This window comes from Rasamsonia emersonii (assembly GCF_000968595.1).
Source record: "Rasamsonia emersonii CBS 393.64 chromosome Unknown ctg1118621760510, whole genome shotgun sequence".
Classification (NCBI taxonomy): domain Eukaryota; kingdom Fungi; phylum Ascomycota; class Eurotiomycetes; order Eurotiales; family Trichocomaceae; genus Rasamsonia; species Rasamsonia emersonii.
In genome coordinates, this window is record NW_013562950.1 from 1 (window position 1) to 24,170 (window position 24,170).

General features: G+C 51.7%; 11 protein-coding genes across 11 annotated transcripts; 5 read left to right on the forward strand and 6 right to left on the reverse strand.

Annotated features, from left to right (window-relative positions):
• T310_7159 (uncharacterized protein) lies at nt 1-1,069 on the reverse strand (the record flags this gene model as incomplete). The annotated part of the gene is made up of 4 exons (XM_013470029.1): nt 1-205; nt 281-463; nt 538-947; nt 1,015-1,069. Coding segments are annotated over 4 exons (853 nt in total), but the record flags the coding sequence as incomplete, so codon positions are not given.
• A 1,096-nt stretch (nt 1,070-2,165) lies between these two features.
• T310_7160 (Mitogen-activated protein kinase kinase) lies at nt 2,166-3,877 on the forward strand (the record flags this gene model as incomplete). The annotated part of the gene is made up of 4 exons (XM_013470030.1): nt 2,166-2,441; nt 2,510-2,667; nt 2,723-3,260; nt 3,311-3,877. The coding sequence occupies 4 exons, from the start codon at nt 2,166-2,168 to the stop codon at nt 3,875-3,877; spliced, it is 1,539 nt and encodes a 512-aa protein (XP_013325484.1).
• A 2,601-nt stretch (nt 3,878-6,478) lies between these two features.
• Nucleotides 6,479-7,922, reverse strand: T310_7161 (Triacylglycerol lipase; the record flags this gene model as incomplete). Its single annotated transcript, XM_013470031.1, has 4 exons — nt 6,479-6,526; nt 6,777-6,802; nt 6,870-7,441; nt 7,537-7,922. The coding sequence occupies 4 exons, from the start codon at nt 7,920-7,922 to the stop codon at nt 6,479-6,481; spliced, it is 1,032 nt and encodes a 343-aa protein (XP_013325485.1).
• A 679-nt stretch (nt 7,923-8,601) lies between these two features.
• On the forward strand, nt 8,602-9,111 carry T310_7162 (L-PSP endoribonuclease family protein (Brt1); the record flags this gene model as incomplete). Its single annotated transcript, XM_013470032.1, has 3 exons — nt 8,602-8,763; nt 8,823-8,980; nt 9,045-9,111. 3 exons carry the CDS (start codon nt 8,602-8,604, stop codon nt 9,109-9,111), a joined length of 387 nt encoding a protein of 128 aa, XP_013325486.1.
• An 88-nt stretch (nt 9,112-9,199) lies between these two features.
• On the reverse strand, nt 9,200-11,547 carry T310_7163 (Krueppel c2h2-type zinc finger protein; the record flags this gene model as incomplete). Its single annotated transcript, XM_013470033.1, has 4 exons — nt 9,200-10,285; nt 10,339-10,470; nt 10,522-11,408; nt 11,463-11,547. The coding sequence occupies 4 exons, from the start codon at nt 11,545-11,547 to the stop codon at nt 9,200-9,202; spliced, it is 2,190 nt and encodes a 729-aa protein (XP_013325487.1).
• A 939-nt stretch (nt 11,548-12,486) lies between these two features.
• On the forward strand, nt 12,487-12,957 carry T310_7164 (uncharacterized protein; the record flags this gene model as incomplete). The annotated part of the gene is made up of 2 exons (XM_013470034.1): nt 12,487-12,498; nt 12,595-12,957. 2 exons carry the CDS (start codon nt 12,487-12,489, stop codon nt 12,955-12,957), a joined length of 375 nt encoding a protein of 124 aa, XP_013325488.1.
• A 303-nt stretch (nt 12,958-13,260) lies between these two features.
• Nucleotides 13,261-14,546, reverse strand: T310_7165 (uncharacterized protein; the record flags this gene model as incomplete). The annotated part of the gene is made up of 3 exons (XM_013470035.1): nt 13,261-13,683; nt 13,744-13,854; nt 13,893-14,546. The coding sequence occupies 3 exons, from the start codon at nt 14,544-14,546 to the stop codon at nt 13,261-13,263; spliced, it is 1,188 nt and encodes a 395-aa protein (XP_013325489.1).
• Nucleotides 14,547-15,987: 1,441 nt separating this feature from the next.
• Nucleotides 15,988-16,834, forward strand: T310_7166 (Cutinase; the record flags this gene model as incomplete). The annotated part of the gene is made up of 2 exons (XM_013470036.1): nt 15,988-16,409; nt 16,465-16,834. The coding sequence occupies 2 exons, from the start codon at nt 15,988-15,990 to the stop codon at nt 16,832-16,834; spliced, it is 792 nt and encodes a 263-aa protein (XP_013325490.1).
• Nucleotides 16,835-18,594: 1,760 nt separating this feature from the next.
• T310_7167 (uncharacterized protein) lies at nt 18,595-19,661 on the forward strand (the record flags this gene model as incomplete). The annotated part of the gene is made up of 2 exons (XM_013470037.1): nt 18,595-18,813; nt 18,846-19,661. The coding sequence occupies 2 exons, from the start codon at nt 18,595-18,597 to the stop codon at nt 19,659-19,661; spliced, it is 1,035 nt and encodes a 344-aa protein (XP_013325491.1).
• Nucleotides 19,662-20,031: 370 nt separating this feature from the next.
• On the reverse strand, nt 20,032-21,507 carry T310_7168 (uncharacterized protein; the record flags this gene model as incomplete). The annotated part of the gene is made up of 1 exon (XM_013470038.1): nt 20,032-21,507. The coding sequence occupies one exon, from the start codon at nt 21,505-21,507 to the stop codon at nt 20,032-20,034; it is 1,476 nt and encodes a 491-aa protein (XP_013325492.1).
• A 643-nt stretch (nt 21,508-22,150) lies between these two features.
• T310_7169 (Allantoin permease) lies at nt 22,151-24,073 on the reverse strand (the record flags this gene model as incomplete). Its single annotated transcript, XM_013470039.1, has 5 exons — nt 22,151-22,715; nt 22,844-22,986; nt 23,038-23,534; nt 23,584-23,831; nt 23,886-24,073. 5 exons carry the CDS (start codon nt 24,071-24,073, stop codon nt 22,151-22,153), a joined length of 1,641 nt encoding a protein of 546 aa, XP_013325493.1.
• Between the last annotated feature and the right edge of the window lie 97 nt (nt 24,074-24,170).

Genomic DNA, 24,170 nt, shown 5'->3' on the forward strand with positions numbered 1-24,170 from the left:
CATCTTCATGCGCCCGCGCGCGCTCCTCATCCGAGAAGACATCCTCTTCGATGAAGTCATCCATCTCATCGTGGATGGCTCTCCTGCGGTCGGACGGCCTGCCATAGTCGGCTTCTTCCTCTTCATCGGACTTGAACATGTCATCGATGCCCTGGGAAGCCTGACGGTCGGCGTCGCCCTTGTGGCCTCTCTTCAAGCGTTTGAACTTGGACTGCGGTAAGAGAGGGAGGGTTAGTCACGTTCTATCGGCTCCCCAACCACAGATGGAGAAGAGCCTTACCTCAGTGCCGGTGGGAGGCTGAAAGTCGGGATTGTGTTCCCCGATCAGGTACAGATCTTCCTCGTCGAGGGCCTCATCTTCGCGCTCGCGCTCTTCTCTTCGACGTTTCTTCCTCTCTCGACGTCGCTGTTCGCGCTCCTCGAGCTCTTCTTCATCTTCGTCGACGATGAAGCCTTCGCGGATCTACCGCCGTGTCAGCAGACAGGAACGACACTGGATTGGCGCATTGGAACGCTGGTCGAAGGGCGCTGTCTTACCTCTCGAGCAGCCTCCTCGTCGTCATCCAAGTCCTCATCCTCCTCACTTGAGTCGTCGTAGGCACCAGCGGCGACGCCGGTCTCATCCTCGTTGACCTCACCGGTCTCCTCGTCGTACTCGACGTCGTTCTCCTCGTCCAGCAAGGCCTCGCCTTCAACCAGCTCGTTGGCGCTCATGATGCCGGTTGTCTTCTCCGTCTGTTCTGCTCCGTTCCCCGAAAGTAAAACAATGGATGGGCACCAGAACAACCTGGAGACGCGCAGCCAGGTCGACAGGACTGTTCCGGTCAGCGATGGTGAGAGATGAAAGGAAGGCTGGGTGAGAGCAAGCAGCTCTGGCGAGTGCTCGACTTGCTCACTTGTAGTCTTGCCTTCGGAACAAAAAAGGCGCGACGCGCGTGGCGGGTGCCCTAGTCCCAAGTTGGGTTAGCGGTGGCTGGGGCTGATGAGGTGTGGCTGGTAATCCTTACTGCTCACGTGAGTCATCCACACTGATTGGTCTAACGAAACGCAGTGGGTCCCGGGCGGCCATTCTGCGGTGAATGGCGGTCACGTGCGCGTCTTTTCTTTTCGTCTGGGCCAATCATAATTGCGTTCATTCACTGTGCTGTCTTCGCAGCGTCTTTTTCTTTGTTTGCCTTGAATTGACAGCGACCCACTCCCCCAGAGGAACCAGGCTTTTTCAGAGGAGCCAAAATACTGGTAGAGAGCAGAATAATAGTTAATTAGAGTGCAGTACAAGAATAGCAGCAGGCAGTGACTGAGCCGTATCGTAGAGTCGAGTCCACAGTCACTGTTCTATTCGTACTAGATTGCCATTGCTGCAGCCTGGGACTGTCTATTGTGCTGGTGTCTGCGACAAATGGGTCCTCAGCTTCTTATTTGCAGCAAACCGTCGTTCTTGCACGAGAACCCTGGCGACGGCGTCCAGGTACCGGTACCTCGCTGCGGCGGGAAAAGGCTGTGGGCGCGGCGTACCGGTACCTCTGCGTTCCCCACTGCCGGCCGCTGTCACTGCCATGGTTTCAGCCGGCGACATTGGGATCAGACTCCAACCCAACTCTCCCCGTCCACCTCTCCAGAGCCACCCTTCGCGCGTCCCTACAACGCACAGCGGCTGAGTTGTTCGTGTGCAGCCTGCTGGTCTCCCAGGCGAATAGCCATCGCTATCCCACGCGCCGCCGTCTGTTTGGCGCGTCCAGGTCGCCGCCCCCAGCGCTCTGATTGGCCCCGCTGCGGTCGTCTGGCTGCCAGCGCCTCCAACACTCCCCTCTCGACTCTGCAGCTCCCCTCCGTTCGCTGGAGGGACCACCGCTCCATCCTGCCAGCAGACTGATCGCTGTTGGCGTGCTCTGGGCGGTTAGATTGCCTGAACTCGCTCCTCCAGCGACCTTGTTTGGTGCCAGGTACCGGTCGCATCGCCAGATACCCTTTGACCCCAACCCCAAAAAGCCCACGCGTCCCTCGACGAGAGACCACCGACTCCAACCGATCGGACGACCTGCTATAAACTGCTGCCTCTCTCCCAAGCCTCCAGTCTTTCCATATTTGCTTACTGCACCTTTATCTGCTTGCCTCCGCAGTGTCGTCGATCTTCTCCCGGCTGAGTGGCCTGCTGTAGCACGGCCATGGCGGAGCAATTTAAGGCCAAGACGCTGAAACGCAAGAATGTGAAAGGTCTTGCCCTCAATGCCACCCCTAAGACTGTCTCCAAGTCCTCGGACGGCAACGGTCAGCTCGAAAATGCCGACAGGAATCGAACGGATACGCTGGAAATCGGGCTCGAGTTCAAGCTCGACCTGCGCAGTGAGGACCTGATCACGCTGAAGGAGATCGGTGCGGGCAATGGCGGCACCGTCTCCAAGGTCATGCATGCCACGACCAAGGTGATCATGGCTCGAAAGGTACAGTGGCACGCCGTTCTTTGATAAACAACCCATTGGCGCTGATGCGGGTCTTTGCTTCGGTACAGATTATCCGGGTCGACGCCAAGGAGAATGTGCGAAAGCAGATCTTGCGAGAACTCCAAGTGGGACATGAATGCAATTCGCCGTACATCGTCACTTTCTACGGTGCTTTCCAGAATGAGTCACGAGACATCGTCCTCTGCATGGAATACATGGATTGCGGGTACGTCGATGAGAGATCACGTCGGTCGGAATGCTGACTGACTGAAATGCGGCAGCTCGCTCGACCGGATCTCCAAGGAGTTTGGTCCGATTCGGGTTGATGTGCTGGGCAAGATCACCGAATCGATCCTGGCAGGACTGTGCTACCTGTATGAGAACCACCGGATCATGCACCGCGATATCAAGCCCTCCAATGTCCTGGTCAACTCTCGCGGCAATATCAAGCTGTGTGATTTCGGAGTTGCGACGGAAACTGTCAACTCGCTCGCGGATACCTTTGTCGGCACCTCGACCTACATGGCCCCGGAGCGGATCCAGGGCGGCGCTTACACGGTTCGGTCGGACGTTTGGAGTGTTGGGTTGACCGTGATGGAGCTGGCTGTTGGCCGATTCCCCTTTGATACGAGCGATTCATCTGCAGGGGATCGAGCCAGTGCCGGCCCCATGGGGATCCTCGATCTGCTCCAGCAGATTGTGCACGAACCCGCGCCGAAGCTCCCCAAGAGCGACGCGTTTCCACCCATCCTGCATGAGTTTGTGGCCAAGTGCCTGCTCAAAAAGCCCGAGGAACGACCCACCCCTCGTGAGCTCTATGTAAGGATGACAGATGCGGAGTGAAGGTCTGCTGCTGACAGTGTTCTCAGGACAAAGATGCATTCCTGCAGGCCGCCAAACGGACCCCGGTTGATCTGCAAGAGTGGGCTATCAGCATGATGCGGGCCCAGCATCGTCGGTCGTATCTCGCTCCGCCGGCGCCGCAGTCGCTTAACCGGGACGGTAGCAGAGCTACAAGTTCGTCGCGGTCCTCGCATTCGCAGAATGTCGCGCCCCATGAGACGCCAACGTCGGGCGAAATCCCGCTGAATATCTCCAGCGAAATCTCTTCGCATGGACACTACTCAACATCGGGGGGCACGACAACGCCGCGCAACAGCACCCCGAGACACGCGCCCGAACCGCCCTTGCCGCCCCTTGAACATCTGTCGTTGGAAACAAAGGACATGAACGGTGAAGGTCGTCGGCCTTCGCGGTCGTACGCCGCTGATCCTCACTCTGCGGTGGACGCCGCGCCGCAGCCCTACTTGCCGCGCGTGTCGGGCTCTTCTACGAGGGCGGGCCTGCAGACTGGCACTCTGCCCCCGGGAGCACCGCCGACAGGGCCATTGCCTACGCCACCAGCTGAGTCGCGGCGAAGTCATCCGAGAGCATGAAAGTATCAATTGTCATTTGATTGACGAATGCTAGAGCATCCTTGGAGTGTCGTGCTAATCATACTCTGACGGACGTACAGTATGTGGGCGAGTTTGCACTCGATCTGCTTGATATCCATTGTCTTGTCAACTATGATCTACACGCAGTCGAAATTGTCCAGTTGTCAACTACGGTCTGGTCTATACGCAGTCGAAACAGTCAGAGGACACGCTCTTTTTCTTTCCTTGCCGTGTTTCTGTCTCGAATGGACTGGCTGCACGAGATGAGATGTCTTTGCAAGATGTTGTCCTAGCATGCATTCTTCTTTCCTGATTGACGATCAATCGATTTCTGCATCATACGGCGTCTTTTGCAGTCGATCTATCGCTGTTCTTTTCCTTTTTCATCTTGTCCTGATATCGCCATCCTGAGAACATCTTTCTCTTGTCTATTCCCTTGTGTCATCATTCGATCCATCTGTACTTTAGCTTTTTTTTTTCTTTTCGTTTTTCGTTTGATATCCTGATCATTGTCTTCTTGTTTCTTGTTTCTTGTCCCTTGGATGTTCTTGCCTTGGATATTCTTATTAGACAAGACAATTGAAATGAATGAAAATGAAGTGCGTACGGAGTAACTCGGTGTGACGGCGGAGATGGCATGAAGTGCCGTGGCTTAGTCAGTTTGCCTATATACAGTACAGTACTCAGAGTGACTGATGCCTAGTCCACTCAAAAGTCATCCTCGCATGAATCCAAAGTCCATTGAAACTTCATTCCATCAACTATGGCGCCTCGACAGAAATCCCAAAAGAGGGCGGCGATCCAGCGGAAAAGGAAAATCCAGTAGTTGTGCGATATAATCAAAGACTACTACGATGGCAGCAAAAAAAATACATTGCACAACAGCAGCTTCCTGGAGACACTCCCCATTGTTCAGGTGGAGCAATTCTCGACGACTGATGAGAATCATCAGAACCAGACATTTCGAGCAGCCTTGTTTCTTTCTTCGATCCTCTCTATAACCCGCAGAAAAAAGATCTGATGACGAAATACCTAATTGATCGTGGGCCACCACTTAAGTAAGTACCTTGAGGAGGAGCCCTATTATTCCTATTCCTATTTTCGACCCGGAGGAGCCTGAGTCTGACAGGTCTGGTTTGTCCGCGCCAGCAAGCCTAATAATTATGTTGACGCCATATTTAACGACCTACCTAGACTGGTGTATGTACATATGTTTGGTGCTCCTAGACTGGGGATGCCTGATGATGATGATGATGCAGTTGGACTTGACGATCTAATAGGTAATCTCTTATTCTCATGTTATATTTATTATTTATAGTTACTGACAGTGATATATAGCCTGCCGAACCATCTTTACGGAGACGTCTAGTGCTCACGCAAGGTAGCATCGATGGTAGCGACTATGTCTCACGATTGATTTATGAACAGGATGACAACCATTTCTTTTTTTTTTCCCTCATGTTGTGGTTTTCACAAGTCATTATATGCTTAGAGACGAGAGACCACTACTACTACTGCAAGGGGAGTTGGCTGCCATAATTAGATTGATCGATAGACGAATGAACCAGGAAACGAAGGTCAAGGTCAAGGTCTCGAAGCCTGCCTTATTTCTCCTGTAAGTCAAGTTCCGATAATGTCATTTATACAGTCGTACTGAAACTACCGAATTATACCTTGCTGACTCCAAAGCAAAAAAAAAATGCAGATTTTGATGCTGTCATTTATGGAGCCTCACCATGGACGTCTCCTGCACGCTCACTTTGATGGATCGAAACTAATTGTTCGCCGTACACCCCTTTACTGCATAGAACCACATGATCTCGATCTCGATCTCTTGAGTTGAGGTTCTTTGTCCGCTACGCTACGGGGTGAGCAAGCAAATCTGTCGGAGGAACATGTTCCAACTAGTGGCAATAGTCATTTACTTACGCCTCTGATTTGAAAAAAAAAAGTTTAATTTGCATATTTTGCTGGGTCTAATTTAAATACCTTCTGCTACTTTCTAATTTTTTTTATAGTGAGCTTTTTTTTCGTTTTGTTTTTGCCCCTTTTTTTTTTCCATCACTTATTAATAATAGTTTACAAGAGAATCCTATAGAAGAAGAGGACAAAATGGAATTTCGTTGGAATGTTAGTTAGATTTGCTGGAGACGAAGTTACTATGAATTTTTTTTTAAAAAAAAACCGGGTGAAACGGAAAAGGGAAAAAAAAACTAAGCATTTAATTTAGGTCTATATATAAGCAGTAAGAATTAATTCCGAATCCAGTCCCGTCTGAAGAAGGTATATATAGATAGGAACGAATGATTCGTAGTTCGAGATTCGTAGATTTCGTTTTTCTAATAATCCCTGTTTTTTTTTTTCAAACACCATTATCTATCTATCATCTTGGAATGCATCAAAATCAATTAATTAAACAATCCACCCTTACTTACTCTATATAGCTCTGAAACAAAACACCCCAGCATATATACCCCTCTCTCAAGAAACCACCTCCGATCTATCTCTCTCTCCCCCAGCCCTTGACGACGGAAACTTTTTCCCTATTCTCACCATAACATAGAGCGGGTAATACTCAGTTTATAATTATTATGGACAGACCTAGATTCCTTTAACCGATCGAGCGAAGCGAGTCTCTTCACTATTGTACTGTATACACATAAGGTTTGTTATACAGTGCGATACAGTATAATAAAATCCAGAGCAGCTTAATAAATACTGAAATAAGAAACTAACTGACAGACGAACATAAATACTCATAACTAGTTATATCCATGTCCTCCCTACACTTCAATCCTCTACATCTATGTACAGTACATTGTCAGCATACTTGACAGTGACATATTTCCTTTCGTTTCATTGCATTTTTTAATTTAATTTAATTATCTATCCAACATACAGTCCCTAATCCTATATGATATAAACCTAGACTAATATATATATTCCAGCTAATCAATCTCTCAACTATAGAAACTCCTCTCCGCCGCCTCACAGAACAACGTAATCGCCCTCTTCCCAGCCTCTAGAACACCATCCATCGCCAGGAACGGATGAGGCATGCCCTCCATGACGTGCAGCTCGACCGGCACCCCGGCCTTTTGCAGCTTCTCGGCGTACTGCTCCCCTTCGGAGCGGAGGACGTCCAACTCGCCGACGATGATCGTTGCGGGGGGCAGTTTGCTCCAGTCATCGTCGTAGAGCAATGGACTGGCTTCTGGGTTCGCCCACTGGCTCTTGTCGGGTAGGAAGTGGTTTCGGTACCAGAGCATCTTTGGCGCTGGGAGCGCGGGCGTGTGCTGGAATTCCCGCCATGACCAGTTGTTGCTTACGTCGGCGGTGTTGTCTGTCACGGGGACGACGAGGACTTGCTTCACGAAGCGGATATGCGACTGCAGCGCTTTGTGTGTCATCACGGCCGCCAGGTTGCCGCCTGCTGAGGAGCCGCCGACGGCGAGTTTGGTCGTGTTAATTTCTAGTCGTGATGCGGTGTCGGGTGAGATGAGCCACAGGAGCGCTTCCCAGCTGTCGTGGACGGCGGCGGGGAAGGGGTGTTCGGGAGCGAGTCTAGACACCAAACACATAGTTCGTCAGTTCATTTCTAGATTCTAGCTTTGCTCATAGTAGTGTCGTACCTATAATCAACCGTCACAACAACACACTTCGCCCGCTGGCACACATGGCTGCACACCGTGTTCTCGGTGTTGATATTCCCCAGCACCCATCCCCCGCCGTGGAAGTACAGAAACACCGGCCAGCCGCCTTCAGGCTTGTCGCCCTTGGGCGTAAACACCCGCACCGGAACATCAGGCCCCTCCGTTTCTTGTCTCTTGATGCTGATGTCCTCCGTCTTGCCGACCTCGAGGACCGGCCCGCCGCCGGGGATCAGGATCCCGCTGGTCCGCGATGCGGCGACGGGCTGGTAGTGCACTTGCTGCTGGTTGATAATGTACTTGTTGTAGAAGGCGACGTATTCCGGGTGTAGCCTGTCCCGGACGGATTCGTGCAGGGGGTATGGGGGCTGCGGGACGTCCTCTGCGGTCGACATGATGAGATGAATTTAAAAAATAAATAGGATATATATATGCTCTGCTATATTATGGTATGCAATGCAGTGTAAATGACTATAGTATATGTATTTGCTGGTTGGGGCTGTCAATCGAACGTCGGAGTCAGTCCTAGGACAGCCGCAGAACAGGGGGAAATAACAATATAAAGCGAACCAACGCAGGCACATGCGAGCCATATCTCCGACGCTCTTTTAACACATTCTGGCCGCTGCATCATACGACTGCCCTCGCCGTCTCGCACGACAGTCGGCATCTCGCGCGCCCCACCTCTTGCGCGGGATGGCAGAGCCAGTGCGGGGTGCCAGGCCAAGAGATAACCTAATAGTCGCTAGGTAGGACCGAGTCTCCTGATAATGGAACTTCGATGACTAACGCGGGGCAATGCCCCCTCGACGCCGGAATCGAGATCCATTCTGCGGGCGGGGAACCATCGCGCAGATTGGAGTGGATGGAGCCTGCCAGGACCAGCCCCATCGCGACGTGGGATGAGGCCGACCACGTCGCATTGAGCACAGTCATTGGCCCAGAGCTGTACTGCAGAGAGGGGTAGATAAACGTATATCCAGGCAGAGACTGCCGCATCTCTTGTCCAAAGCTGTCTGGATACCACTTCTCGTCGTTTCTCTCCCTCCAGCCAGAAACTGAATCGCTGCCAACATGTCTGTCAAAACCCCTGTCTTCACTGAGAAGGCCCCCAAGCCGTTGCCCGGCATCTACTCGCAGGCCATCATCGCCAACGGCGTCGTGTACTGCTCTGGAGCAGTTGCGATTGACCCCGAGACGGGGAAGCTGATTGATGGCGACATCAAAGCCCACACGGTCAGTTGAAAGGAATTGTTGCAATCCAGTATGTGAAATGCCTAACTGACAATACGCAGCACCAATGCATCAAGAACCTGTCGAATGTCCTCGAAGCTGCGGGCACCAGCCTCGACAAGGTCGTCAAAGTGAACGTCTTCCTGGCCAACATGGACGATTTCGCCGAGATGAACTCCGTCTACACGCAGTACTGGGGTGAAGTCAAGCCATGCCGAACGTATGTGCCGCTGATCAGGAGAACTGACACATAACAAATGACTGACTGACATGACTGATTCCAGCTGCGTCGCCGTGAAGACCTTGCCCCTCAACACGGATGTCGAGATCGAGTGCGTGGCGGTGCTGTAAAGTGGGTTCAGAGGGAAAGAAAAAAAGATTGGTAGTTATACATAGATGTTATGACCAAAATTGATGCATCAGAAATAGACGCATATTTTCATGTTGCAATCAACCTTCCAAGTGTCTCGTAGGCTTCCTGGAGCAACTCCCATCGACACCCTTCCAGGGTTTCCCGCACAGCTTGCAGTAGCTCTCTCGTCTGCTGTGCTGCGCTGCCAATCTCCTCAGAGTCGTTCCGCAGCAGCATCAGCATGCGCACAAGATACTCTTCCGCGCTACTCGACGGGCGCCTCTCTGGGGGGAACCCTCTTTCCCGTGCCATAAACCCGTATGCCCACAGAATGAGTGCTGCGTGATACAGAGACCACGGCCGTAACGCGATATTGTCGGTGCACGCCCGATACTGTTGTCCCGTGAAGATGATCTCCTGGATGAGTAGCAGACAGTGGTAGAGAGCCTTCTTCGACTCTTGCTTATCGCTCCACGCGCGTACCCGGGCTGTGGCTCTCAATCGGTCATTCGCCGACAGCAGAGTGCCCAACAGAGACGGAGCCCCGGCGAGAATGTGGATGTCGGTGATATCGGTGTAAATGGCCACATATGCCATCCGATAAAGAGGTTTGGACGCCTCCAGTGCCAGAGAGGAGCTTCGCGAGACCAGAGAAAATGACCACGTGTCCATCGCCCTCTCCAGCGTATCCTTCCAGGTGTCGATCGGACCCATCCGGGGCGAACTCGCCGACGACATGCGTCCGACGCCGAGGGTAGCCAAATCTCTTGCCTTCATATGGGCTGTCACGCTAAACAACCCATGCAGCAGGATTAGCCGCGCATACGCGCTGCAGTGAGGCGGAATCGGAGTGCGCCCCAAAAGCCTTTTCAAGACGGGAAGGAAGCCAGGAGACTCTGGAGTTTTGCGCATCAATCGACTCCATTCTTCTACATTGTCACACTCCCACAGACTGTCTGCGCACGGCAATGGCAGACGCACATCGTGTACCGACAGAATGCAGGTGTGTCCGAACATGAAGCTGTGCTGCGCATCCATGACAAAGCCGAAGAAGGCAGTGCGATTCGAGGACTGGGTTTCGATCCATTGATGCCATGATTGTTCCAGGGGCGTCAATTCCCGATTAGACGATGCACTTTGTACCGACGAGTATGCCACTCCTCGCTTCATGAGCTGTGTAGCATCAGTCAGTATCACCATGCAAAACTAATGGGTGGTCCTCTTACAGTTATGATGGCGCCGTGAAATATATGTGCCAATTGATGGTGTTTTCTGGTCGAAAACATTTTCTCGTGTGCCTGTATTAGAAGCAGCGTCTGGACACACCAGAGCGAGGCAGGGGGCTCAAAATCTCCGGTCTGTAGTGATCAGAAACTGCGATTCTTTCAATTTTAAAGAATGGAACTCACATTAAAGATAATATAGCGAAGAGAGTCGTGGATCTTGATGGATGTCTCAAAGTGAGCGGCATCGCTTGACAGGGTCGATCCCAGCGTCACGATGGCGGCAATGAGTAGAGGAGGGGCCTTCATCGGGTCCAGAGTCGGCTTATGTAGAATAGGGAAATGAGGATGGTAGTTTTCAAAATAGAGATCGTAGAAATGGGCCAGATTGGAGGGATAGAAGAACGAGGACATGAGAATGTCAGGGGCCAGGGTGTTCAACGCCGTCAGCAGGTTCGCTCGAACAGCAACCCAGGGAGAGGAGGACGATGAGTGAGAGGAAGCTGGGGAGCGAATGTGAGGAGATTGCATGGGGAAGGATGGCGGCGAGATGCCTGCCGCCGATGCACTGCTCTGTGGGGATACCACGGGGAGACCCCCGTTGGCGGAGTTGAAATCGGCTGAGATGTTGTCAAAGAGCCATTCAAAGTCCAGAGAAGGATCTGGGATGTTGAAAGATGGATCAAAGAAGAGAGAGGCGACATGATCATCCGTCAGGGGGTTGATCATGTCGTTGCGAAAGTCCATTGGCACCATGGCTTGCTGGTCATGACTGACGGGATGGTCACCTTTATCGGCGGTGTCATCATCCGCGTCGTCATGGCTCTTCTCGCTGGATGCCGTTGGGACGCCTCGCACGTCGTCATTCTCGACGGTAAACATTGCAGCAGGCTCCCGGACTGAGCGTTGGGGAGGATCTGGGGAGGCATCCTGCATGGGCGATGGGCCCGTGTAGCCCCCCGAGTTGCGGAACCACATGCCCTTCTCATGTCGCTTCTCATGTCTCCGCAGCAGGTCCTTGCGGACAAAGCGCTTGGGACATGAGGGGCATTGGTAGATCTGCTTGGGACGGTCTGTACGAGGGTCAACATGTCTGCTAGCCAATGGGTACATGCATATGGACTTACGGTTCAGACGATGTCGAGACAGGTGTTCTGGTCGAAGGAAGGACTTCCCGCAGCCAGGCTCGGTGCATGGATATTCCTTTGGCATGGGGATGGCTCTACAATCGACTGCTGTGCGGGGAGATCGATGCTGATCGTCTCTAATCGCCATCTCCGGGGAAGCTCGAGGTCTCGCTTATGTAATCGCCTCGGCAAAGCAGCCGAACCCTTATCAGCAACCTTCCTGAACGGGAAAGCAAGAGCATTTTGTCGAGAGAAGTCTGTTTCGTACTGTACACGGATTACTTCTGCCAAATGAAACTGTTGCAAGGATTCTGGCCGGTAGTCGCCGGCTGGTTTTCTTTGTTTTCAAATCAGACTTAGTCAGGTCTGGCCATTGCTTCACTTCACTCTCATGTCAGGTAGTCACCTTCCCAGAGACAGAACTGGATTCAATCTCAGCTTCCTTCCTTCATTCGTCTCATTACCTACTACCTTATTCTTGTTGACAACCATTTGGATACAGAGAGGAGGCAAAGATGGTCATCATTGAGATCGATCCTAAAGGAGATGTGATCCTGGAAGTTGGCGAATCCAAAATGCGTCTGCTCGTGGCATCCAACGTTCTCTCTTTAGCCTCACCTGTTTTCGAGGTGATCCCAATTCAAGGAGGGGATCCAGATGAAATCACAGAAACCATCTACCATCCCTCTGCCAGAAGACGATGCGGAAGCATTCCTTGTCTTTTTCAATGTTATTCATCATCGATCCCATGAGATCCCACGAAGCCAAAGCCCACAATGCCTAGAAAATCTGGCCCTGATCTGTGACAAGTACCAGTGTGCCGGCTCTATGACCGGCTACGGCGCCTTATGGCTTAGTCGCGACCTGAAGAGTATCCCAGTTGACGATCTCTGCCGCCTCTTGCTATTGGCATACGTCGTGGATCTCCCAGACTACTTCTCATCCATATCGCGGGAGATTCTGTTTGTGCAGGAGGGTTCGTTCATTAGCCTTCCAGTATTGACCAACTGTCCATTTCTTCATCATGACCTCCTCGGTAAGTAAGAGGATATAACATTTTAAAGATCTCCACAGCTGATCACCAGCAGTGGAATTTAACACTCGGAGAATGATAATGATTCAACACCTTCAGAAAGCCATCATGAGTTCAGTTTCTAAACTGACCGAGTTCCGCTGCGATGCTGTCGTTAACGCCATAGGAACGTACCTTTGTGATCTTAGGCGTGCTGGAATGTCACCCTATGATGACTTGCTTGACGGGAGAAGTTTTCTGAAAATTATGCATGGGACTTTATACATGCCGGACCACCGATTCAAAGAGTGTCATACAGGGTCGTGTGCGTGCTTGGAATTAGAAGGCATGAGTTTGAAGAGAGAGCTGGAATCCGAAATCAACAACTTCAAAGAAAAGAAGCTAGGTCTTTGCCTCGACTGTGTGAAGACGGCAGGGAAATCAAAGAAGGAAGAAAAATGCCAAGAATACCATTTCTACTAGATTAGCTCGTCATGCGCCTGTTTATGCACAGCTAATCTACGTATCCTCTTACGATTCTGCGATGATCACAAGACCATGTACTTACTTCAAATTTCATTGAGCAAGCAGAATTAAGATCGATCGCGAATACGGATTACTTGCAATAATCGGATTTCAAACCCTTAAAAATGATTTGAAATAAGAGAACACGACATGACTTGGAATATTGACCTATTACTCAATCACTCGAATGAATTCATATAATAATACACCCAGAAACCAGATAACACGCCTGAATGGTGCAGGCCAGACCTTCAGCCTATCTCAGCACGCTTCATACAAAGCAATTGCATCACGATTCTGCGCCTCCAGATCGACATCGTTCAGATACGAGCCCTTCTCCGTCAGATATCTGGTCATTTTCTCCGGATCAACGCCCACCTCATCCAGGGAATATGAGTACAGGCGACCAAAATTCCGACTGATCTCGACTACTCGTTGCGACCGCTCTCTTCTCACAGCGTCAAAAGCAGCGAATGCTTTCGCGATCTGGCTGGGATCGGTGACTCTTGAGAAGAGCGCTTTCAGGACGGCCGCGTCCTCGATGGCTTGGCCGGCGCCGTTACCGGCGAATGGCATTGTCGCGTGCGCTGCGTCCCCGATCATGGCGATGTTGTTCTTGTAGTAGTACGGCTCTGGGTCGTGGTCCTGCAGGGTCCAGTGTGCACTGGGATCGCGACTGACGAGCTGGAAGAAGTCAGTATCACTGTATCTTCAGGTGAATTCTGGCCCTTGGACGATTCCTACCTCAACAATAGCCCGGGAGTCATCATTGTAAGCCGCAAAATATTCCTTTTTAAAAGGCCTATCCGTCTGGTCACTGCCTGCGGTACGTCGATGGACTCCACAGCTCAGAGTCTGACCACGATAAATAGGCAGAGACACAACATATCCACCTGGGCCGCAGAAAATAGGAACATTCTTGGTCCATTCGTCCCGGACGACCTGACAGGCCTCGTCCATGGGACCTGTCGGGAGTAGGTGACCCAGCCGTCGTGGTTTTTGAGCGCTGTGGCCGGATGGTCTGCTCCAAGAAGATATTTCCTCGTGCAGCTGTGCACGCCGTCTGCGCCGATCAGACATTCGGCGACGGCCGTAGTGCCGTCTTGGAATCGCAGCTCGATTTTCGTTCCTTGTTCTTCAATGTCAACCAGCTTCTTCCCGAAATGGATCCTCTCCGACGGAATCTCGCGCCAGCCGTGCAGGAGATCGGCCCTCGCAATCGTTCTCCTGCCTTTGGCTCGTCCAAGGTGTCCGACGACCTGGCCGCTGTCAGGCCCAGCAGCGAGGATGACCTGAGTCGCTAGCTCTAGCTCCTCGTCACTCGCGAGGAGAATGGCGCGAGAGAAGTACGCCTTCTTCAAGTCTGGGTCGACCAGCTCCATCGCCAAGATGGCGTTCTTGTGAAGAGCCATTCCCCCGCCGCGATCTGGATACTCTGTGACCGCTTCGTAGATGTGGACGTCGAACTGGGAGTGTTTGATCAAGCCCGCAGCGAGAGACAGGCTCGCGATGCCGCCCCCGGCGATGGCAACGGTGATTTTGGACATGGTGAAAGGGTTGTTAAGACCGCAACGACCTGTTTAGTTCATCAAGTTCGGAATCAGAGACGATTTGATCAATCTAGAGGCATGCGAGTCATAGAAACAGCACAACCAGCCTGATCGAGTCGAGATGATGCCTTACGAATCAGCGTGCCAACATCTCTTCCTCCGCGTCCTGTAACTGGCTGTTTTCTCGTCAGCTGTCACGGCCACGCATTACCTCGACTAGAGTCATCGCTGCAACCAAGCATTCGTCCACGTAGATCACAGACGTTGGCCTGCTGGTATCAGCGGGGCATAACCCGCCAGGTTTGCTCATTTGGCGCTTATATGCACTGATCATCATCGAGTACATATCTTATTTTACCGTAGCCAATAGGTTTGTGTCAATCTTATCTTATCTGCTGTGCCTGACTCAGGAGAAAAGACGTGCCAAGATACGCACTTCTCCCTGGTCTGCAACTGTCGTCTGTCGTCCCCCACTATTTACTACTCCTTGCCCCGGACAGAGTCCATCAGAGGAGGATTCTCGCTGTAAGAAGCCAGAGTAGGACTATTACAGGATTTTATAAACGTTTAGCTCACAACCTCTTACTCAGTATCTTAGCTAGGTGATGATCTAGAATTGGAAGTCCTCTTTTTTGGAGATAAAAGAAATGGACAGATTGGTGGACAAGTATATAATAATGCTCCGATGCCAAAAGGTACCGCTAGATTAGGCACCTACAACACGGTGTGTAGACTGTAAATTGCGCCATTTTCGAAGAAACAGTAGCTATTCCGTCCTATACTACCATTACTATCACACCTTTAACGACCAGTGGTTCTAAGTCTCTATCTCGGAGAAACAGGCCAGATGAGCTAGTCTCCATTCCTCTTTCCTATCCAGCAGTTTAATTATAATTACTGTCATCCTCGCAATCGCCATATTCTATCCCCCGCATTTCCATCCACTCCAACATCTACTCCTCGGCTATCATCACAACCACGCTTCATGTGAAATTCCAGAACTTACCATTCCATCCTAATACTATTCACGCCCGTGTCCAGACTCCTCCACAAAACCATCCGATGGCACGTCAGTATACCACCTTTACGACCCAACGTGGCCAAATCGGGCAATCCCACCGAGCCCTACTCTCCACACCCCGCATTTTTGCTCCGCACTACGCAACGCCACAACGGTCGAGCTAAGACATCCTGACATGTGAAGTTTTCCGTTTCGATATACAGTCTGGCATGAAAATCTCCGATGCTCCGAGGTCATAGGATCGATTCACGGAGTTATTCTATTCTATAGAATGGAATAGCTAAGGAGGAGGGGTGGACTTTACGTGTATTTAAAGGGGTGTATTATGCTGCTCTTCAGTACTGTTGGTAGACAAGCTATTGTATATACAGTTTAATATATACATATTGGAATATACATCTCTGAATATATATCATCATGAAGCTTCCCATCTGGTCTTTGCTATCCATCTCCGCCCTCACAGCGGCAGCTCCCTTGGCTCGCCGCGACACATCCCTGAACGAATTCCTCAGCATCCTCCTCGACCATCTCCCAGCCATCAACGGCACCATCAACGATGTCGTAGGCGCCCTGACAGACTTTGAGCAGGAAATCGCCGACCTGACCGGCGACCAAACGACGTACAACGAGCTCGGGGGCGCATGCACCGAGTACACCATCATCTTCGCCCGCGGGACGAGCGAGCCCGGTAACGTCGGCATCCTCGTCGGCCCGCCGCTGTTTGACGCCCTGGAGAGTCTGGTCGGGAGTTCGGCGCTGACGATCCAGGGCGTGAACGACTATGCGGCCAGTGTGCAGGGATATTTGGAGGGGGGCGATCCAGCTGGGAGTGCGGAGATGTAGGCAGAAACACCGCTTGCAGAGAACGATCGATTGGTCTGACAGTGTCATCAGGGCAAACCAGATCCAGCAGGCATACTCGGCCTGTCCGAACACAAAGCTCATCGCCTCGGGGTACTCGCAGGGCTGTCAGGTCGTGCATAATGCCATCTCTCAGCTTCCCGCCGAAACGGCATCGTGGATCAGCAGCGTTCTCCTGTTTGGCGATCCAGGTAGGCCGATATCATATCATCCATCCTCCGACGTGCTGACAATAGCAGACGATGGTCAAGCCATTCCAAACGTCGACTCGTCCAAAGTCGACACCTACTGCCACGAGGGCGACGACATTTGCCAGGATGGACTTTTGATCCTCCCTGCGCATCTGACGTACGCGGAGGATGTGTCCAGTGCGGCGCAGTTTGCAGTTGCGGCGGCTTCTTAAAAAGATATATAGGGGGTATGTCGAAAAAAAAAAGTGAAAAGAGAAGAAGATTGGATATACCAGTTCTATACGCCGAACATTCTATGACTTGACAGGAAACTTGAATGACTTTGCCTAGCTAGTCTATATATACGAATGCTATCTCGTTGACTGTCGTTGACACATGCAGGATTACAGTCTTGACTCAATTCTCATCACTCATAAATAATTGACCTCATTCGGATTTAGAATTGAGTAAATGACTGCTACTAATCCTTGCCCTGTGTGACGTATCCACCAGGTATAGTTCGACAGGGGGTATTAATGCATATTCTGTCTCTCCCTCTGCTTTGCAAGTAATTTTTTTTAAAAAAAAAAGAAAAAAGCTTTGCAAAACTCCCTCCCTCTGTCTGTCCCTGAATAAAGACCTCCCTAAATTTATCTATATAACTAATTCACAAACCAAAATATTCATAATGTATAACTACAAGATATTTTTTTTCTTTCCTGCAAAAAAAATACAAAAAAGAAAACGAGAACGAGAGAGAGAACGAGAGAGAGAACGAGAGAGAGAATGAGAGAGAGAGAAGACCGAAAAAAATTACTCGAGTCAGTACGATCAACAAACCAGGCTTCTCTGACAGAAAATACTACTTAGCTACTCTCCCAGAACCAGGGCCAGGGTTAGGGTTAATTAATGATTAGGATAGGATAGGATAGGATGGGATAGATCGTTCGCTACCTATTACCTATCTTTAAGCTGAAGTAGAACGATGTAGTATGGATAGTGCACGTACTGTACTGTACTGTAAATGATGCAGTTACTAACGGAAAGATCTTCTCGAATGTGTAGACGTGGGTTGATCTGCTGGAACTTTTTTCTTTCTTTCTTTTTTTTTAAAAAAAAAACTTTTTAAAAAAAGGCTGAATAAGAAGAAACTTCCTATCCTTTTCGGGCAATATAATAAGCTAGAGAGAAAACAAACAGAATTCAGCAGAGGAATGGTAATTATTATATTATTTCAGATCCTGCTAAGGCATTGTCCTGTATTACTGTTCTGCACAAATATAGTTAATGTGGATATTATCTCTCAACCCCTGCCAACAGTACGCAAGTAGACAAGACTTGTTGATCGCTGTGTGTTGTTAATTAATAGTTTTTTTTTCTTATTTTGGTTTTATCTTACTATTATTCTCACACCAGGCACAATATTACCACCATTGCAAGACAGAATTGCAAGATAGAACATTACAAATCCTTTATAATTTTTTTCAGAGCTAATAATACTCCAAGGAATGCTCCTGCTCCTACTCCTACGCCACCAGAAGACGAGACAAATAAATAATAGTAATCAACGATTGATATTGATTAGTTCCTCGCACCCGATTTATCTTAGCTGAGCTGAGCTGAGCTGACTCAGCTATGTATCTAAGTTAACTTAGTTAGTTAGTTGCCCTAGACAGTACAGAATAATGCACTGATCAATGCCAAATTCTTGCTATTTGGTAATAATATTCCGGATAATTACTGCTTACTGCTTACTTTGCTGCTGCTTTTGCTTCTGATGTGCAGGAAGATATCAATCAAGCCTGAATGAATAAACGAATAATTGAATAAATAAATGAATAATGCCTGCCATGTCTGTGCATTATTTCGTTAGTTATTACCCTGCTACAAGCCGGTTAAGGCCTACATATTAATAGTACAACGCCCAGGTTCCTTAACTTCATTCAAATCTTTTACATATATACACACCTATCTAGAAGTATCCATCATCATCATGACTACTACTACTACTACTTCCGTCCTCCTCATAGGCAGCATCCCCCTCTCCTCCGCCAAAGAAGTCTTCCTCACAACCTCTGCCGCCCTCCCAGGACGCCTGCAGGACCTGCCGGACAGCGAAACCGGATTCGAAGCAACTACATCGCCTGGCAGGCGGACTGCTTCCGGAGGGAGACCCGGAGAGAGAAGCACCTGGACAGAAATACGTCTCTGGGTGTTGACGACCACGCTGGACTTTTCACACAGGAAGCTGTTAAGCCTTCGCAGTATGACACTGCTGCGCTGCAGTCATATGAGATATTTCTCAGACTGGGAGACAAGAATGCCATTCCGTCGCAGACGCGCTTCCAGGTCTGTCTCCCTTCACCAATGGCCTGTGTCCAGTGGCATGTCAAGCCCGAGTTTCATGCAACGCTAGAACCGCTCTATGAGCAGCGGATCCTCGAAGCGCTTGGTGTTAGTCTCGCAAAGATTCCTGCTTCAGATCTAGCGATTCAGTGGGATCTGTGCTTTGAAATCATGGCGCTGGAGTACGAACGGGGCAGGATCAGCGATCCGTTGTTTAAACCTCATTTCTTGTCCTCCTCCTCGTTCTTTTCAGCAAAGCACGGCATTCTGGACCGGATCAACCGTCTCTGTGAGAAGATCCCCGCTGATGTTCTCCTCGGATTCCATTTCTGCTACGGCGATCTTGGACGTAGGCACTTCGTCGAGCCGGAGGATACGGCTGTGATGGTGGATCTGGCGAACAGCATCTCCAAACGCATCAGTCGTCCTGTCAGCTGGGTGCACATGCCTGTGCCCAGGGACAAAGATGACGTCGGCTATTTCGAGCCCTTGAGGGGATTGGACATTGGAGACCAGGCGCAGCTGTATCTGGGTCTTGTGCATGCTGGCGATGAAGAAGGTACAAAGAGGAGAATCAGGACTGCGCAGGCGGTTGTCAGTCGCGGTTTTGGCGTCGCTACGGAGTGCGGTTTGGGGAGGATGCCGTGGGATGAGGTGGAGAGTGTGTTGAGGATTTTGAGGGAGGTGACGGTTCCTTGCCAGAAATATCAGTAATATTGGCAGAAGTTGTCTTATACGAGGACTAGACGAGTACGTGCAAGACTGTACTGGCGTTTCTAGCTTAGATCTAGTCTTACTTAGATATAAAATATGATTCTTAATGAAACAACGAATAATCATCAGAGCTACGGTATTACCACGGTATCAAAGTCTGAAAAAAAATGATACCATCAATATATTATTCAACAGTAGTTCTATCAAAGTTCTATCAGTTCATAATTGCTATCATACAATACACCGTAGGCATCCTCAGCAAGACGGAAAGAAACAAGAAAAAAAAATTAACCCCGAAAACACCTACTACCTGTCTAGGTCATCATAATCATGGCAATCCCAAGCTAATATCAAGCCTAATATCGGCTAGTTAATACCAATCATCGTCATCCTCCCCACCCTTCTTTCCCGTCGGGTTCATCGACAGGATCCGCCGCCCCGGGATGGTGTCGGTCGTAAAGGCCGACTCGAAGATCCCCGAGATGGCGCGCTTGCCCAGCGCCGCGAACGAGTCGTAGCGCTCGCGGTTCGTCCCCGTGCAGGCGGCCCATTCGCGCGAGGCGAACGGCGTCGTGCCGTCGCCCAGGTCGCTCCACCGCGTCACGACGATGGCGTGCCGGAAGTGGATGCTCTTAGGGTCGCTGCGGTCCTCGGTCAGCTTGATCTCGACGAGATACTCGGTCGGGCACTCCGGGCAGCGGCGCATGGGCTGGCAGTGGCCGCAGAGACTGGCGACGGCGTTGGGGTCGTAGCTGCGCCCTTTCAGCGCGTCCTTGAACCGGGCCTCGACATTCTGGAAGCCGGCCGTCTCGCGCGGCTGCGGCACATGGCTCAGGGCGCATTTGCACACGCTCATCAGCTCGCCGTCGCGCCAGTGCGCGCACACGGAGAAGAACGGCCAGTAGTCCTCGCGCGAGAAGAGCAGCATGCGCTGCGCGCTGGGCGTCAGCCCCGGCGGCGCAAACGTCGAGCTGATAACCCGCATAAGCAGCCGCCCGTCGTGGATGTGGTAGCGCGTGTTGAAGCTCCAGCCGTCGCGCCGCCAGCGCCGGGCCAGCGCCTCGGGCGAGAGGCCGTACGACGGCGAGAAGCGGTGGGCGCGCATCACCAGCTGCACAAAGGTGAAGGGCAGCACGCGGCCGTGGGCAATGCGAAGGCGCGGCGGCGGACGCAGCATGTTGCGGGCATTGGGGCAGTTGAACAGCGGGTTCAGCACATGGGCCGGCTGCAGCTGCTCGTTGCCCTCCTGCGTACGGCGGTGATACTGGGCGCAGGGGATGCAGAGCAGATGGTGTGGCAGCGAACGGTCCAGATAGACCAGGAAGCCGAGCTTATACTCGTAGTTCTCGGGGCGATTCAGCACGGCAAACGGCCGCGTGCCCAGCCGGCGATACAGCGTCCTGCTGGCGAGGGCCAGGCTGGCGGCGTCCTGCGGATTGAGATAGTCGGCGATTCTGTGCCAGAGATGCTTTGGCAGACTGGCGATGGCCCGTTCTCCGCGCGGCCGGGAATCCTCGTCGGCGGGCGCGGATGGGCCGGAGTCGAAGGGCTCCTGCAGGCCCAGGGCGTGCAGCATGGCCGTGTAGTCGCGGTTCTCGCCCAGCTGCGAGTCGAGCTGGGCATGCGCCTGGCGGTATTTCTCGCGATGGGCCTGCAGCGGCGCCATGGGCAGCGGCGGCGCGTCGGCATCGTAAGCAGCATGGCCGGCATTGGTATACGTGCTGGCCAGGCTGGTGCTGCTGGCGGAGGTGAGCGACGCAGCGCCTCGCTTGCGCAGCTTCTGGCGCGACTTTTTGGGCCGCAGCCACGCCGACAGCCCTTTCTTCTCGCCTGGGCTGGCAGACATGTTGATGATGAATTGTTGAAGATGTCAATAATCGACAGCTGCGGGCGGAGTCGCGGCACGTGGAATGCTGATTCAGCATGTGGCGGTGCAGTCGACATTCATAGAAATTACTATTCTCATTCCTCATGCAGATATCTTAACAGAAACAATACAATAATAAATTAATCTAGTATAGATTAGTGATACTTTATGCTCATCATTTATGCCGGAATCTGTCTAGCTCCCATTAGCTTCTTGCTATTTCACGCTACTTGTACTTTATTCTTACCGCATTTAAAAAAATATTTATATATATAAGGGGAAAAAAATACAGGAAAAAAAATAAAATAAGGAGTAAAAAATTATTAAAACGAAACCTATCCATCGAGTCAATACCAGGTCAATAAGCCTTTATAAGATAAGGGGATGGCAGACAGTGACAGTCACCACAATGGTAACGAACTACTACACCTAGCAATATAAATACATGTATATGATGGTGAGAACTTATACTGAGACGAGCAGAGCCAGTCATTTAAGGCTCGTATAACGATATCAGAACAATTGAAATTGAGCAAGCTCAGTAGGTAGTAGTACAATGAAAGCTGACAGCACGACACGCATAACAGTGGAATAAGCATAGTAAATCAGTCAAGACATCTGCCTACACAGACAGCTTCGCGTTCTTCGTCTCGCTGACCTCTGCAGGGCCGATGATCTCTGCGCCATCCACGACCAACGTGTCATTGCCACTGCCCGTGTCGATACGATGAGGCACCTGCGCTTCAAACGATAACTTATTGCCCTCCCTGGCAGTCGAGAACCTGCAGATTACCCAGTACGACAGCCCACCCATCAGGAAGCTCAGCACCCAGCCCAGATCGAACATGTCGGTGGCCGCAGCGCTGACCTGGGCGCCCGTGCCGAAACTGGCGACGAAGCCGGGCAGAGGCAGCAGGAAGCCGATCACAAAGGCGGCGATTCCACGGAGGTTCGCTCCCCGCGTGTAGTAGTACCGTCCGGACGGGGCCTGGCTGAAGAGATCGCCGAGATCGAGATTGCCTCGTCGCACGAGGAAGTAGTCGACGATCATGATGCCGACGACCGGACCCTGAAAGATGGAGTAGCCGCTGAGGAAGCTGAGGAAGCCGTTGGCAGTGGAGACGATTCTCCTGGTGGAATTAGCTGAATTTGAAACACGCTTAAATACAGGCGAGGCTGGAGCCTTGCTACCTACCAAGGCACAATGGCAAAAGCAATGATCAGACAGATAAACTGCCCCCGGACAATGTTGACATAACGCGGCGCCAGACAGGTAATGTCCGCCGCAAACGGGACGATATTGCACGCGACGGACGTGCCCAACGTCGCGAATGCAAAGGCTGCCGACGCAAAGAACACGCCGGCGCGGGCCTTGGACCTGTACGAGTGATCCAGGATGCCGTTCAGCAGATCGTACGGGTTCCAGAAGGCTTCGCCGTACATATTCTTCACGGCGGACTGTATACGGTCAGATACTAGACTGGCCTTTCATGTCTTGAGCCAACTCACCGTCGTGATAATGCCAAAAGCCGAACACACGGTCCCCGCCAAAGGCAGGCCAAACAGCTGGCCGTACAGCTGCGCATTGCGGGTTTTGGAGTAGCGCGCAAGATCAGGCACCGTCACGAGCAGCGCAGAATTCGCCCCCATCACGGCGTTGAACTGGGCGACCAGGCCCCAGGCGAAGATGGATGTCGTGGGTCGCAGAGACTCGTCGACCAGCTTGTCCGCCGAGACGCCTCCGTTGGCGGTCGTCGCCCAGCACACGACGCCCATGCCCGCCAGCGGAAAGACGACGGACTTGACGCTGAAGAGATGCCGGATCCTGGCCGTGTGGACCAGCATCAGCGGCAGGGTGAACACAAAGGCCAGCAGGAAGCCGACCATGCCCTGCGTCGTGATATATTGGTCTGCTGGAATCCCATTGTGCAGTCTCGCCCAGCCGGGGAAGATGCAGCGCAGACAGATGGAGATGAACTGGCCCTCGAAGTAGAGCTGCACTCCGCCTGATACACTGTCAGTCGCTGGCGCAGAGACCCGCTGGAGACGGCTCACCCCAGATGATGCCTAGCAGCGCGCGCAGAATGACAAAGAAGTACGACCCGTAGATGCCAAACGATACCCGGGCGAGCACCGGGTAGCCAACGTGGTACAGCGCAGCCGCCCTGCCGTTGAGCACGATCACCACGGCCGAAAGGAAGTTGGCAAAGAGCACGACGAGCAGGGCATCGCGCACGGAGGCGCCCAGCGCAATGAGCGAGGAGCCCACCGACCAGGTCGACACGGCCCAGGACTTGCTCCACCTGCTGTGGTCAGCTCAGAGAAATCATGTTAGATATGTACTGTACAGTGCCTACCAGTATGCGAAGAAATTCCAGGCCGTCCAGGTCTGTCGCTCCGGCGGCGACGGCAGCAGATCCTCATTGACCAGGATCGACGACGCGCTCTTCAGACGGACAGCATCGTGAAAGGCGTGCCACGAGGTCAACGCATGCTTGCATCGTGCCCAACGCGATGCAGCAGTGGAGCAGCTGGATGGTGACATCTCGACCCACCGCGACATGTAACAACCAACGCTGAAGAATCACCGCTAATGCGGTGGACCCGTCAGCGGGCATTGTCTGTGCTATTATATCCATACT